Genomic DNA, 16,005 nt, shown 5'->3' with positions numbered 1-16,005 from the left:
AGGCTTAGGCAAGACGATAGTTTATTTCTCTGCGTGTGTAGCGGTGTCAGCGCAAACAGCCCAGGGATAATACGGCGGTTCCACGGCGTTGGGGACCCAGGCTCCTCTTGCTTGTAGCTCTTCCCTAAGGACGTCTGCCTTGTGCACATGGGTGAGGATGGCTCCCCACAATGTCCACATCTGCAGTCGAGGAAGGACGGGGAGGGAAGGCATGGGCCTTCCTTTTAAGGGCACAGTCACTGCTGCTAACTTCTCAACGGCCAGAACTTGGTAATGTGGACATGGTGCAAGAGAGAGATGGGGAAAGGATGACCAGCTAGGTGGTCCTGCACCCGGTCAACAACCCTGTGAGGTCAAGTAGATGCTGGGGACGACGTCCTACACGGGGCGATATGGCCTTGGTTCCTGGGAACTCAGCGAGGTGTCTGCCTCTCCTGACTGTGTCTTTGGGAGGAGGTTATGCCACGGAAGAGCGTGGCCAGCACGAGAAGACCATCAACGTGGGCCCTGCCAAGGGAGATGGGCTGGCCGAGCTCACACCAGCGATGTCTAAACGTTCTGCTCTCTTACACCACGGCGAGGAAATGCCTCTTCCCCTCCCCTAATTCAGGGTGCGGAACAGGACGTTCTTGGGCCAGGTTGCGGAAGTCAGGGTGATGACAGGGGGTCCTGTAAAGGGGCTGTTTCCAGGGCTGCGGTTCTTGTAGCCCCAGCGCGGGCTGCTGGCCTAGGGGAGCTGAAGTCTCTTCCTGCAAGCACCAGACCCACACGCTGTGTTCCTGCCGGGCAACCCCGTCCCTCGGCTGTGTTGGGAGCAGCTGATCCAGCAGTGAGGCCGTGCGGAGCTCCTGCTGCATGCAGGGCAGGTGCTGGCTGCTGGGTGGGACCCGTGGCGGGGGAGGCTAAGCCCACTGTCCCTCCTCTCGGCCGCCAGCCTGACCTTCTCTTCAGCCACAAGCTTCCGGCTCACCAGTACTCACTTGACGGGCAAGAGGCTTGGCGTCAGCGAATGGATGGGTCATGAGTCATGGTGCACAGGGCAGCTTTGCGGCTGAGCAGTCACCACCCTGCCCTGCGCTTTGGGCCAGAGAGGAGATGCCAGGGGGGCCGATGCCCGTCCCTGGGCAGCACTGGTTCTGTGCCTGTTGGGTGTCGCGATGGGGGAGGCGGGGGGTGGATAAAGGAGCAGGAACTAGCGGTGGACCTCGCAGCTCTCGGTCACGGTGATGTCCAGGGTGGGAGGAGAGCCGGCGGCACAGAGCCGAGCCAGGGTCCACCTGCGGCCTAACGCTACGTGGCTCCGACTGATCTGAGCGACCTTCCACGTTCAAATATCATTTCCCCCATTGTAAAAAACCAGATAGGGACTCTCCCCGTGGCGCAGTGGTTAAGAATCCGCCTGCCAATGCAGGGGACACGGGTTCGAGCCCTGGTCCAGGAAGATCCCACATGCCGCGGAGCAATGAAGCCCGTGCGCCACAACTACTGAGCCTGAGCTCTAGAGCCCGCGAGCCACAACTACTGAGCCCGCGTGCCACAACTACTGAAGCCCGCACACTCTAGAGCCTGTGCTCCACAACAAGAAAAGCCACCACAATGAGAAGCCCGCACACCGCAACGAAGAGTAGCCCTCGCTTGCCGCAACTAGAGAAAGCCCGTGCGCAGCAACGAAGACCCAATGCAGCCAAAAATAAAATAAAACAAAGCAAACAAACAAACAAACAAACAAAAAACCCAGATAATAACTGTCTTGTTGAATCTAAGGATTTACACAATGAAGAGCACCGGCAAAGACCAGGTCTGTGCTCACTGGTCTCCGTGCCCTTCAGCACCTGCACCTGGACACACCTCCATGCGTGTAGTGACCCCTCCGTGCGCACTGTGCGGACCGAACCCCTGGGATCGACTGGTCTATTTACATGCAAGGAAACTGAAAGCCAGCAAGGGACGGAGACTGGCCTAGGTGACACGGGCCAGCGGGGACCACAGGCCTGGAGAGCCCCAGTCGGGACGGGCCTCTGCTCATCAGCACCAGGGCCCTTCCTCTCCAAGTGGCAGTGCCCGACTCGGATTCCTATCTTTCACCTCCAGTGCCTCTGCTCCCAGCCCTCACCGCACTGTCCCCGGCTTGGTTGGCTAACAGCATAAAGGCCGGAAAGGGATTGGTCTGCAGGAGAGCCGTCGCGGATCCCTGCCCGCCAGGGCACCGGTGCCCGGGGCTCAAGTACGGAGGCTGAGGAGCAGGGGCTCTGGAGCCAGACTGCCTGGGTTGAAGTCCCAGTTCGGCCACTCATGAGCTACATGACCACATTTCAACCCTTTATGCCTCAGCTTCCTCATCTGGAAAATGGGGATCGAGATGGTATTTCAGGTCACAAGGCTGCTGTGCTTAGGAAGGTCCTGGCGCACAGAGTGCCCATAGTTAAGTGTCTGCGGCTGTTTGAGGCTGTTAAGTGTCAGGCCTTTATACAGGTGGTGACTACAGTTGGCCTTCACAGGACAGCCTTTTGCTGATGGTGTAGTTTGTTGTTTCCAGATAGGACGAGATTCCCACAGGTGTTTTAAAGGACTGGGGGCTCTGCAAACTCTTGGAGGGCTGGGCGCTTCTCCCGTAGAGATGGTCAAGGACTGAGTACAGGGCTGTCCAGTTGGTGGACGGTTAGAAAGCAGTGACCAATAACTCCTGGGGAGGTAGAGATCTGGGAGGACGTCCTCTATCCACACACCCTAAGGGCTGAGATGGGACACCAGCTTCCTACAGACACATCTCCTTTTCCTTTAAAAATCTTTAAAATCCCAGCTTTTATTCAAATTTGCTCAGCGTTGGAAAGTCAACAGAACCCTCAGCACAAAGAAGGTGGCTGAAAGCCAAGGGGACCAGAGCCAGGAAAACTGTGGCAGGCAGCCCTGCTCCTGCCAAGAGTGGGATGCGATTCCAACCCTACCCGCTCCCGAGCGCTGGGGCAGGACACCCGCTCTGCTGAGAAGGTGGCCCTAGTTCAGCCTCGCCCCCCTCCGCAGCCCACCCGCCAGGCGTCATCCCAGGCTCACTCACTCACTCACAGCCAACTGTCACACCTGAGAGGTGGTGTTCCTCATGGCTTCCCATGTCAACACCTGGCCTGACAGGTTCCTGGAGTAGAGCTGTCACCTGTTTCCTGCTATAAACATGCTTTCTGCCTTCTCTGCTGTGTGCCTGTCTTTGTAATTTGGTCCCGAGCACCATGTGCCACGGTCCCAGGAACGCTTCCCGAGATGGTCACCCCAAAGTAGTCCCAGGTCCAGCATCCTCACCGTCATCATCTACAGAATACCTTGCGGAGGAGTGGCCATGGGGTCAGGTATTTTACACAGTATCTTTAATCCACCCAGCACCCAACCTCGCAAGGTTGATCTATTAGGACAGTGCTTCTCACACGTGAATGTAAGCCACCTGGGAATCTTGTTAAAATGCAGATTCGGCTGAATAGGTCTGGGGGAGGCCTGAGAGCCTGCATTTCTCGCAAGCTCCCAGGTGATATTGATGCTGCTGGTTCTAACTCTTTGAGGAGCAAATGTATCAGGCGGAACATTTTGGTTGCAAGTGACTGAAATCCAATGTGAACTGGTTAAGCAGGAAGATGAATTTATTACGAGGATGTCGAGTGTCTCACAAGGCCAGCTACGGCACGAAAGCTGGGCCTTGGGAAGAGCTGGAGCCTGGGAGGATTCTCCCGGCCTCCGGACTCTGCTTTCTCCTTGCATCCACTTCATGGCTTTGTTCTTCCTCTGTCCCTTCCTTCTGTCCACTCTGTTCTGGTTAGCGCCAAGCAACACTCCCCACAGGCCTGTGGATTCCGTGTCTTCTTCCTTGATCTACTCTTCGATTTGGTCGTGCATATCTTCCAGTAACTTCCTAAGAAAGTGAGCAAGTAAAATTTTTGCTACTTACATAACTGAAAATATCTTTACACTTGATTGACAATCTGCCCGAGTATAGAATTTTAGCTTTCAGAGTGGCTATTGTGATAACAGATGCCATTTCCATTCTCTATCCTTCGTACCTCGTGTCTGAAAATTTTTAGATTCTTCTCTCTGCTCTCCAGTGTTCTCAAGCTTCACAGTGGTGTGCCCTGGGATGGGTCTTTCCTCGTTCATTATACTGGGCACTTGACGAGTCCTTATGACCTGGAAACTTTTGTCCTCCTGCTCTAGAAAAAAAATTTTTTTATTATTTATTTGGTTATTTCTTTCCCTCTCTTTTCTTTGTTCAATCTGCCAGGAGCCTGTTATTAGGATGTTGGATCTCCTGACGGGATCCTTTAATCTTCTTATCTTCTGTATCTAATTGTCCATCTCTATCTCTTTGTTTTAATTTCTGTGAGGTTTCACAAACCTCTTTTTTTAACTTTTCAAGTTGAGTTTAAAAAATTTATATTTTTATTTCATATTTTTAATTTCCAAGAGTTCTTTTTTTGTTGTTATTCTCGGAATATTCCTTCTTCTTTTTCTTTTTTTAAAATATTTATTTATTTATTTTCCTTATTTCTTTGGCTGCGTCGTGTCTTAGTTGCAGCATGCAGGATCTTTGTTGCGGCATGCGGGATCTTTCATTATGGCGCTCGGGCTTCTCTCTAGTTGTGGCGTGCAGGTTTTTCTCTCTCTACTTGTGGCGCGTGGGCTCCAGGGCATGTGGGCTCTGTAGTTTGCAGCATGTGGGCTCTAACTGAGGCGCACGAGCTCAGCAGTTGTGGTGTGCAGGCTTAGTTGCTTCATGGCATGTGGGATCTTAGTTCCCCGACCAGGGATCGAACCCACGTCCCCTGAATTGGAAGGCGGATTCTTTACCACCGGACCACTGGGGAAGTCCCTATTCCTTCTTTTAACGGAATACTGTTCTTATTTCACTGATGTAATAGCTTCTCTACTATCTCCAGGGATATTATTATTATTTTCCTTTTTTTAAGAAAATTAATTAATTAATTAATTAATTTTTGGCTGTGTTGGGTCTTCGTTTCTGTGCGAGGGCTTTCTCTAGTTGTGGAGAGTGGGGGCCACTCTTCATCGCAGTGCACGGGCCTTTCACTGTCACGGCCTCTCTTGTTGCAGGGCACAGGCTACAGACGCGCAGGCTCAGTAGTTGTGGCTCACGGGCCCAGTTGCTCCGCGGCATGTGGGATCTTCCCAGACCAGGGCTCAAACCTGTGTCCCCTGCATTGGCAGGCAGATTCTCAACCACTGCGCCACCAAGGAAGCCCCTATTTTCCTTTTTTGAAGTTTTTTCTCTCTACATTCTTTTCTCTGAGTTTCTGGTTTCTTACTTATGGTCTCTTTCATGTAACTTTCTATTTATATTAAAGGGCGAGGCACTAACCAGTTTACTGGAAGGGGAACTAAGTAGTGACAGATAGAAGACCTCTTCATTGTACCCTTTTCATTCCTTTGAACTCTGAGCCACATTAGCAGAAAGTGTATTCAAAAAACAAAAGTTTTTAAAGTTTATTTTAAGCTTTATGTGCATGGGTGTAGCTCGTCCATTGAAGAACTTCACTGTAGACAAATAGAGGGGACTTCTAAACGTCAGTGTTTAAAAGTCTTCTCTCTGGGTCATCAAGTCTTTTCTGATGAGAATCCTCTAGACCTGTGTCTGGGGATAGGTGTTGGGGGAGGGTATCCACCTGGCTGACAGTTTTCTTTTTTTTTTCTTTTTTTTTTTTAAACATGTCCCATCACCCCTGCTTTCTGTTTTCACCTGCTCTCCTTTTGTATGAAACGCCCCTCTTTGCATACTCTTCACATGATTAGTTCCTTCCATTCGCAAGTCTCTGCTATCTACCTGTCTATCTATCTATCTATCTATGCATCTGTTTATTTATGGCTGCATTGGGTCTTCGTTGCTGTGCATTGGCTTTCTCAAGTTGTGGCGAGCAGGGGCCACTCTTCGTTGCAGTGCATGGGTGTCTCATTGAGGTGGCCTCTCTTGTTGCGGAGCACAGGCTCCAGGCGTGCAGGCTCAGTAGTTGTGGCTCATGGGCTTAGTTGCTCTGAGGCATGTGGGATCTTCCCAGACCAGGGCTCGAACCCGTGTCCCCTGCATTGGCAGGCGGATTCTCAACCACTGTGCCACCAGGGAAGTCCCTGACAGTTTTCTTGAATGAGGGTGGAAGGAAGGCTGAAAATCCCACCGTTCAGAATGCAGATTTTCAGCCAGGGACCTCAACCCTCTCCCAACTACACATACAACCGACCTGTTGGCCTCTAGCACCTGCTTCTCAAACTATCTGTGTTGAAGGACCAGTTATTAATCTCCCAATCTGTCAGGACCCACACATAGTCCTACTGCACATGATAGTACACGTGACCCACCATACGTGACCCACAGTAGGGGGTCAAACATCTAAACTGGCCTGTATCCTGTTCAGCAAGAAGCCACTGAGCATAAACCTGAATGTTGAAGCAATTTCAGATTTCTATAAAAATTCTAAACACTCTTACTTTTTGTACTTCTGTATCTTCTTGGGGCTAGTAACAAAGCCCGTGGACCTAAACCAGTTCACAACCACACTCTGAGAGCGCTGCTCTAGAAAAGAACAAATCTCTAGACTCTTGCCTTGAGGAGGAGCTGCCACCAGGCTTGCGGGGCGGGGAGGGAATCTGGAGGGTGCAACTGCTCTGTAAATGGGCTTTCGGGCCATCCCCCACCTCAGCTCTGCACTTCGCTCTCACACGCCTTGGTACCCTGTTTCCAAATCTAGTGCCTTCCTGAACTGCTCAGGTCCTTTCTGCAGGCATCAGGACACAGCAGCTACTGCTCAGCAGAGTCACGTACGTCTCCTCCTTCGACCTGTTTCTGTTCCCATTCTCTTTGCCCTTGCAGTTTATACTTTTAAAAATACATATATTGTTGTTAAGATGGCAATACTCCCCACATTGATGTACAGATTTAATGAAATCCCTATCAAAATCCCAGCTGATTTCTTTGCAGAGTTGATACTAAAATTCATATAGAATTTCAAGGGACCCAGAATAGCCAAAACCGTCTTGAAAAAAAAGAACAAGTTTGGAGAACTCACATCTCCCAACTTCAAAACTTACAACAAAGCTACATTGATCAAGTAATCAAGTGTGATAGTGGCCTAAGGATAGACATATGGGTCAGTGGAATAGAACTGAGAGTTCAGAAATAAACCCTCAGCTCTATGATCAACTGATCTTCAACTACGGTGCCAAGACAATTTGATGCGGGGGTGGGTGGGGGAATAGTCTTTTCAGCAAGTGTTGCTGAGACACTAGATATCCACATGCAAAAGAATGAAGTTGAACACCTACCTCACACCATACACAAAAGCTAACTCAAAATGAATCATAGACCTAAATGTAAGAGCTAAAATTTAAAGACTCTTAGAAGAAAATATAAGAGTAAATCTTCATGAGGCAAAGCCTTCTTAGATATGATACCGAAAGCACAAGTAACATAGGGAAAAATAAATTGGACTCATGAAAATTAAAAACTTTTGTGTCTCAAATGACACCATCAAGAAAGTGAAAAAGAGAACCTACACATTGGGAGAAAATATTTGCAGATCATATATCTGATGAGAGACTTCTATGCAGAATATATTAAAAAAAAACTTTTACAATCTATGATAAAAAGACAAATGACTCAAAATTTAAATAAGCAAAGGATCTAAACAGACATTTTCCCAAAGAAGATATACAACAGCACATGAAAAGATACTCAACATCATTAGCCATCAGGGAAATACAAATTTAAACCATAATGAAATACTTTATACTCACTGGGAGGCTATTATCAAAAAGACAGATAATAACAAGTGTTGTTAAGGATGTGGAGAAACTGGAACCACACGTACTACTGGTGGGAATGTAAAATGGTGCAGCCACTTTGGAAAACAGTCTGGCGGTTCCTCAAAAAGTTAAACATAGACCATACAACCCAGCAATTCCACTCTTAGGTATATATATTCACACAATGAACAACTGTCCAAAGCAATGTTATTCATAATAGCTAAAAAGTGGAAACAACTCCAACATCCATCAGTTGAAGAATGGATAAATAAAATGTGGTACATCCATACAATGGACTATTTTTCAACAATGAAAAAGAAATAAAGCATTGATACATGCTACAACGTGAATGAATTTTGAAAACATTATGCTAAGTGAAAGTCACAATGAATCACTTTTGTATGATTCCATTTATATAAAATGTCCAGAATAGGGAAATCTATACAGACAGAAAGTAGCTTAGCAGTTGCCTAGTCTGGGGCCTTGTGGGGGGGAGGAAATGGGTATAGGGTTTCTTTTGGGGGTGATGAAAATGTTCTAAGATGGATTGTGGCGATGGTTGCACAACTCTGTGACCATACTAAAAGCTACTGAATCGCACACTCTAAATAGGTGAATCGTATGGTATGTCCATGAAGTGGTTGTAACGGAGCTGGCCCACCAGGTCTGACTGCAGGTCTCCAGTGCCATCAGCTTTGGCTGTGGGTGTCTCCAGCATGTCTCACATACAGGGCTTCTCAGTTATCACCACGTTAGTGGATCAAATCTGAAGTCACACGTTTGTTCTTAACTTAATGGTACTTTACCAGATTGCTATTGGCTTCATTAGGGGATGTACCTAAAAATGGTGTTTACATAGTCAGACAAATTAATAAACTGTGCCTGACTTCACTCTCTTATTACATAGGAAACGGTTTCTTTTATTTTTAAAGAAGAGATCTCTTTTTATTAATAGCAAATAATACAAAGAGCACCTGCCTACGTGCCAGCCTGGCAATGCATTCTTAAATGAGGATACAAACCCAGTTCATTCATTTAATCAACAAATATTTATCGAGTATTCACTATGCACTGGCTACTCTACCAGATTACGTGAAGGCAATGGTGAACAAATTATAGAGAGGAGAGAGCTAAATAAATAAGCCTTTAGGTCAGTGTCAAAGGACAGGGATCTCCCTGCCAGAGGACTTGGTGCTGTTTTAACTATTGAGACGTTCAGAGAAAGGTCTATCCATCTATTTTTTTCCCTTTGAGAACTCAAGGTTGAGTTTTTAAAATTACATAAATATTAGAATAAGACTAACAGAAATGGAAAAAAGGAAGTCTACAGCAATTCTGCCACCTGGCCCTCCCCCATCAATCTAATTTCAAAACTTTTCTCCACTCCAACCATTTTTTAAAGCTTCCAGCTCCATTTCCCCCAGAGCTTTGTCCACCTTCGTTGCATGTCTCTCCGAGGACCCAGTTCAAAGGACCTCCTGAGACTCACTGAGAATTTCAGACCCGAAGCGTTGAAGCCTGGTGTCAGCCAGGACTCCCCAGTTGCTCAGGAGCCTGGGGTGGGGGGCAAAGGAGTAAATGTGAATCCCAGCACCAGCTCACTTCTGGGCGCATTCCGCACGACTCAGAAACCACGCAGCAGAGGCCAAAGGAGGAGGGCAGAGGGCTGCCGTGCCCAGCTCTGCAGAGGCAAATCCCTGCCTTGCAGAAGGTTTGAGGGTCAGAGATGTGCTGTAAAGTCTGGCACGGCCTCGGTTCTCAGGAATGGTGGCTTGCGCTGTGTCTAGGACGCCTACCCTATTCTCAGGGGCTGCGATCCCCCTAAATTTCTAGGAGTCAACTTTGTTATTCTCATCACTACGGGAGTAGAATTTTTTTAACGTTAAAAGGCTTCTTTTGCAATACGACTACAAAGTAATACATCCTCTTATAGCATCTTTGAAATTTTTCAAAAAACAACACGAAATCAAAATAATCTATAATCTGACCACTCAGAAACAACCAGTTAACACTTTCACGTATAGTCTCCCAGTATTTGCTCTATGTGCATAGTATGATAAATTACACATCTTTATGTCCTATTTTGTATCCTAATGAAATTATTCGAACATTACCCATGTCATCATAATACTTATATAAAAGCATTTAAAATAACTAGCATTTAAAAATACTAATATCCCATAGCATGATTATAGCATAATGACTTAACCAATCTGGTATTGTTAGTTACATCTGGTATTCACTATTACAAATAGTACCATCATGAACATTCTTAAAGCTAAATCCTTGCACACATTTCTGATTATTTTCCCAGGATAAATTTCTAAAATGGAACTACTAGGTCAGGCTTTTGAGACCCACTCACAAATTAACTGGGAAGGAAATACTTTTTAAGTTTGTGTTTTATCTGTTTAACATTTCTCTCTTTTTCTACTTATAAAAGAAATACATTCTTGTCCAAAAATTTTTTTTTAATTGTAGAAACATATATTAAAAAGGATTTAAATTTCCCTGAACTCTACTGTCCAGAGATAATGCTACTAACAGTTTGGTGTATATCAGGAGCACCTCACATGACACCAAGTGGTTGGACTCAACTGACGGCCACTTTCTAAACGTCTCCCCGCTTTCCCTCGTTCCTCACAAGCCCAGGCTGAGTCATGAGAGAGCTCCTTCTTTGAAGGTTGCCTGTGGCCAGGACTGCGCCATCCGCATACTTGGCTCAACCCAAGCTGGCAACACAGACAAGCTGGGGCGGGCACCTCGGCCCCTCTCTGGATCCACTGACGGTCCCCTCCCCGGGAACAGGAGGAGAGGGAAGGGCCACCAGAACGGAGCAGAGGAGACATTCACCTGGTGGACGCAGGTTCTGGCACTCAGCCCCTGGCTGCCCAGGGGCAGTGAGTGAAAGCCCCTGTGATACGGCCAAGTCTGGAATCCTCCTAGGCACACAAGAATCAGGTCACTGGAAAGTACTATCTGTACGTATCCACACGCACATGGGGTTCACAGCCGCGGGCTCACACACAGCACCTGGATTCTGTCCACCAAGCTCCCTACCCCCCATCTACCAACATGCTCGTTTCTCGACAGAAAACTTATCTTCAGATACTTGTGAGATGTGTTTATATATGAGAGAGTAACTTGTCTCTGGAGGGAACCTCCCACCTAAACAAAAGAGCCCAGAGTCACAAAGAAAAACCCTATTGGTGATCATAAAAGGTCCCTTATGCTGGAAGGTTCAATATTATACTAGAAGCGCAGCCAGGCAAAAGCCTTCGGGCCCTTGGGCCTGTAACAGTCCAACATCCCTGCAGACCAGCCTCACCCCGGTGCATCCTCGCCTTCCATTCAGAGTTCCCTCCGCTTCTCCTGCTACAGTTCCTATGCCATCTCCTAGTGCTAATTGCTGCTGGTAATTCCAACTAGGAAATGCCCCTTCCTCCTCTATGACATCTTCTTGGCCAATGACAAGGAGTGGGAATTGCACTTGGCCCTATTCTGCTTCAAGGTACAATTTTTTGGAGACTTTTTCGATTCATCATATGTATAAAACATCTCCTTGACTTTATGTAATATGAATAATGTGCGCTGCCTTTATTCCTTGATGTGTCTGACCTATTTTCACTTGTCCATCTGTCAGTGTCAATGTGTTACCGTGTTCTCGGTACAACCCTTAGTATCCCTGTCAACAAAAAAGAAGCCCGTCTGTAACAGAGCATATGGTAACAGTAGCAATTCTAAGGGTCATTGAGCAGTTACCATGTGCCAGGCGCTGTTGGAAGTCCTTTAAGTGCATTAACCCATTTGGTCCTCACAGCAACCCTATCAGGAAGGCATTATTATTTTCATTTCACCTGTAAGAAATTTGAGGCACAGAGAGGTTAACTGTCTCGCCCAAGGTCACACAGGTGGTAGCATCAGACAGTACTCAAGAGCTCACCACCTCTAACTGCTAACATTTTAGTGTATAGCAGTGCACTTTTTACCTGTGTATGTAAACCATTTTGTTTTATTTTAGAAAATTGGGATCATAGATATACTTAATAGGTGTTGTGTGTTTCTTTGTTCAGGATATATATTTGTGATATTTGCCTTTTACTTTTAAGAAGTTCTTCATGTGGCAGAAAAGTTTAACATTTTGATATCTATTCATTTTTTTCTTTGTGATTTCTGCCACATGAAGTCACAGGTGGTTTTTTTTTTTAATGTTTGAAAAAAATCCTTCCCCATTAAAGGGTCATTATCTTGTATTCTGGTTTTATTGTTTCTTTTTTACCTTTAGCAATATGAGCTATTTGAAATTTATTCGATGAATAATGTATCCCTTTCCCTGGGGTAAGTTTTGATATTTCCTTAAGATCTGTTGACTGATCTGTTTATTTAATAGATGTTATTTTGTAGGGCAAGTCTTCCCTCTTCAGTCTTTTTTTCTAAGTGTTTTAACATTTTGCCAAAATGCCTTAATATTTTGCCAATGAACAATAGAATTATTACATCAAGTTGGCTTGGCAATAAACCTAACAAATTATTTTGAGAAGAGTTGACATATTTAAGATATTCAGATTTCTAATTTTTTCCATTAAAAAAATCATCTCCTACCATATTTGTAACATCTTTATCAATTGTCCTTTTGTCTACTTGTATTTTCTTTTTGTTTTTTCTTGATTACATTTACAGAGAATGGTTTATTATACTTTTTTTTTTTTTTTTGGCCATGCTGCGCAGCTTGCAGGATCTTAGTTCCCCGACCAGAGACTGAACCTGGGCCACAGCAGTTATATCGCCAAGTCCTCACCACTGGACCGCCAGGGAATTCCCAATATACTCTTCTTTCAAAAAACAAAAATCAATCCCAGAGGTTTATATACTAAATCTATTGACACTATGCTCTGTAATGTCACAAATTTCTGGAATCATCTTAATTTTGTTCTTTTTTTCTATTTTCCTTATGTGTGTTTAACTGTTCTTTCCATAACTTTTCTGAGGTGAATTTCAGTTTGCTTATTTTCATCATTTCTTATACTGGCAGCATTTACCTTTAATACAATTTTGACTACATTCCATAATATGTTCTGATTCTCATAATTAGCTAAAGAGTCTATAAATGATTTTTGTTTTTAAAGAGAAGGAAGTTTTATTCAGGGAGATACACACTCTGCAGACAGAGTGTGGGCCATCTCAGAAGGCAAGAGAGGCTGTAATGATTTTTTTTAAACAGCATTTTTGGAATATAATTTACATACCATCAAATTCACCTGTTTACAGTGTGCAGTTTAGAGAGCTGTACAACCAGCACCAGAAGCTAATTTTAGAACATTTCTGTTAGCCTAAAAGAAACCCTGTACCTGCTGTCATTTACCTCTCACTCTTCCCTCCGCCCGACCCTGGCAACTACTGCTCTACTTTCTATCTCAATAGATTTGCCTATTCCAGACATTTCATATAAATGCAAAGATGTAATACGTGGTCTTTTATGTCTGGCTTCTTACACTTAGCATGTTTTTAAGGTTCATCATGTCATGGCCTGTATCAGAACTCCATCCCTTTTTATGGCCAAATAACATTCCATTGTATGTAGATTCTACATCTGATTTATCTATTCCCTGACTGATGGATATCTGGGTTGTTTCTGCTACAGCTATTATGAATACAGTGCTGCTATGAACATTCATGTACAAGTTTTCATGTGGACAAATGTTTTCATTTCTCTTGGGTGGACATCTAGGAGTGGAATTGCTGGGTTATATGGTAACTCTCTGTTTAGCCTTTGGAAAACTGCCAAGCAGTCCGAGGTGGTTCCAGCAGTTTACATTCCCACGAGCGATGAGAGTTCCAGTTTCTGCACATCCTCATCAACTGTTGGCATTTCAATCATTTTTACTGTAGCCATTCTAGTGGATGTGAAATGGTGTCTCATTGATTTGCAGTGATAACTTATGATGACTAATTATGTTGAGCATCTTTTCATGTGCTTATCAGCTGTTCATGTAGCTTTTAAAGAAAACGGCCATTTTAAATTAGGGTTTTTGTCTTCTTATTTATTGGGTTGTAAGAGTTCTTTATATATGCTGGATATTAACCCCTTATCAGATATATGATTTGTAAATATTTTCTCCCATTCCGTGAGTTCTCTTTTCATTTTCTTGATGGTGTCATTTGAAACACACAAACAAAAAAAATTTTTAATGCTTCATTTATGTATTTATTTATTTATTTTGGCCATGCTGTGAGGCATTTGGGATCTTAGTTCCCCGACCAGGGATTGAACCCATGCCCCCTGCAGTGGAAGCGCGGAGTCCTAACCACTGGACCACCAGGGAATTCCCAAAAGTTTTTAATTTTGATGAAGTCCAATTAATTATTCTCTTATCACTTATGTTTTTGGTGTCGTTTCTAAAAAAAACACCGTCTAACCCGAGGTCACAAAGATTTATTCCTATATTTTCTTCTAAGTGTTTTATAGTTTTAATTCTTTAATTTAGGTCTATATTCTATTTTGAGTTAAGTTCTGTATATGATGTGAGACCAGGGTCCAAGTTCAGCCTTTTGCATATAAATATCCAGTTGAGATGTGCTCTAAGTGTAAAATACACACTGAATTCTACAGACTTAGAATTACTAATATGCTTAAAGGAATAAAGAAGAAGATTGAAAGGATAGAGGAAGAACAGAGACTATCAAAATAAACTTGAAATATTAACAAACTAACAAAATAGAGTTTCTAGAAATGGTGAAAAAAGCCAAAAAGCTGAATACCTCAAGCAATGATAGTAATTATCATTGGTAGTAACATCTCTGGCATGATTCCACAGGTACTGCACTATTTTACATATATTTTCCCTTTTCATCTGCACAGCAGTCCAGTGAGGTACAGACCATTATTTGTCCCCATCTTCAGGAAACTAAGGCTCAGGGAACCCAGCTGGTCCAAGGTCACCAAGCGGGCAAGTAGGAAAGCCAGGCCTGACCCCACTCTGAGTTCAAAGTCCACATTTTTATCTGTTATAGATTCTTGCAAGAATGCAACAAGAATGCAAACAAGATATGCATTTTGGCTACAGCCTGGCCTAGATTTTAGACAGTTGGAGGGATGAGCAGAGCAGGAGTGAGGGGTGACTTGGCCAAAATGGGGGATCTCTCTGCTCAAAACTGACAGCTCATTTCACAGAGTACACCTGCTGTTAGCTGGTTCCCGCTCTCAGAAAGCTCTCCCGTTAAAATGACGCCCAGGCCCTGCCCCCACGAAGCCTGGCAGCGCCCCCAGCCCACCCGCACCATGAGATAAGACACGCGGAGGGACCTGGGGAAAGAGGTCAGCCTGGTGATGCCCGACTGCTCCTTCCATGACGTCCGTCCACAGCAGACACCATCCCTCCAGGGACTCAGGGCTCAGCCCAGAGCCCTCTGGTTTAAGACCAGCCCTACGGAGCTCCGATAAGCGCTGCCCTTCCAGAGGCTTCTGCAATCAGAATTGCCCCCGACCCTCTGGCCAAGGCAGCAGATGAGCCAGCCTTCAGTCCTGGGCAGGGGGCTCTCAGCAGCTGCGGCTGGGAGAGGGCAGGGATCGTTGCATCAGGAGAGTCAGCCCTCACACGGCAGACGTGAGCGGGGCTGGTGTGGTGAACGTGCAGCGCTATTTCTGCCCCAGCAGAGTGCTGTCAGCAGGCAGGAGGTGAGGGGTGACGCTGCAGGGAGTTGTGAAATCTAGGCGCAGTGCCGCTGGGACCTTGCTGAGGGCTGGGGCCCCATCAGCCTGTAGGACGTAAAGCTGCCTCCGCTGTTGGTTCACAAAAACCATGGGAAGGGGCGGGGCCCTGACAACCCTGACATCCAGGCAAGAGCCAGAGGACCTGGGGACCATCACACCACCCCATGGTCTGCATCGTGACGCACAATTTGCCAGCTGCTCGGAAGTGGTATTGCCCAGGGTGGTGGACTCTGGCCCGTGACAGGCTTCTAGATGCCCTGGCGCAGTGACCCTGCTAGACTGTTGTCATCGGCACCAGGCAAATAGGTGCCCCTCGCCTGATGCAGAGCCGCGCTCCTGGAAAGCGGTTCATGAGCTGAATCCTATAGGGCTGCACTGCTGCAGGCGAGATTCCAGACTGCGGGTTCAACCAGAAACCCAGGGGTCATCCTTACCCCTCCCTTTCCCACACCCTCCGCCTCCATCATTCAGCAGCTCCCCCCATTCCACTTCCATCCCCACCGCCC

General features: G+C 45.8%; 2 protein-coding genes across 2 annotated transcripts in view; one reads left to right on the top strand and one right to left on the bottom strand.

Annotated features, from left to right (window-relative positions):
- The window catches only part of NINJ2 (ninjurin 2), a 70,424-nt gene that overhangs the window by 35,499 nt on the left and 18,920 nt on the right, over nucleotides 1-16,005 (top strand). The window lies entirely within an intron of this gene.
- Nucleotides 3,609-16,005, bottom strand: part of LOC309641300 (uncharacterized protein) — a gene marked incomplete at its 5' end in the record, with an annotated part of 28,779 nt that continues 16,382 nt past the window's right edge. The window contains 2 exons of the mRNA XM_082421155.1: nucleotides 3,609-3,895; nucleotides 4,044-4,190. Coding sequence (XP_082277281.1) covers nucleotides 3,750-3,895; nucleotides 4,044-4,190 — 293 coding nt within the window. The 3' untranslated portion in view covers nucleotides 3,609-3,749. The remainder of the gene's footprint in view (nucleotides 3,896-4,043; nucleotides 4,191-16,005) is intronic.

The sequence above is a fragment of the Balaenoptera physalus genome (assembly GCF_965194825.1).
Source record: "Balaenoptera physalus genome assembly, chromosome: 13".
Taxonomy (NCBI): domain Eukaryota; kingdom Metazoa; phylum Chordata; class Mammalia; order Artiodactyla; family Balaenopteridae; genus Balaenoptera; species Balaenoptera physalus.
This window is presented reverse-complemented; position numbering and strand designations above follow the sequence as displayed.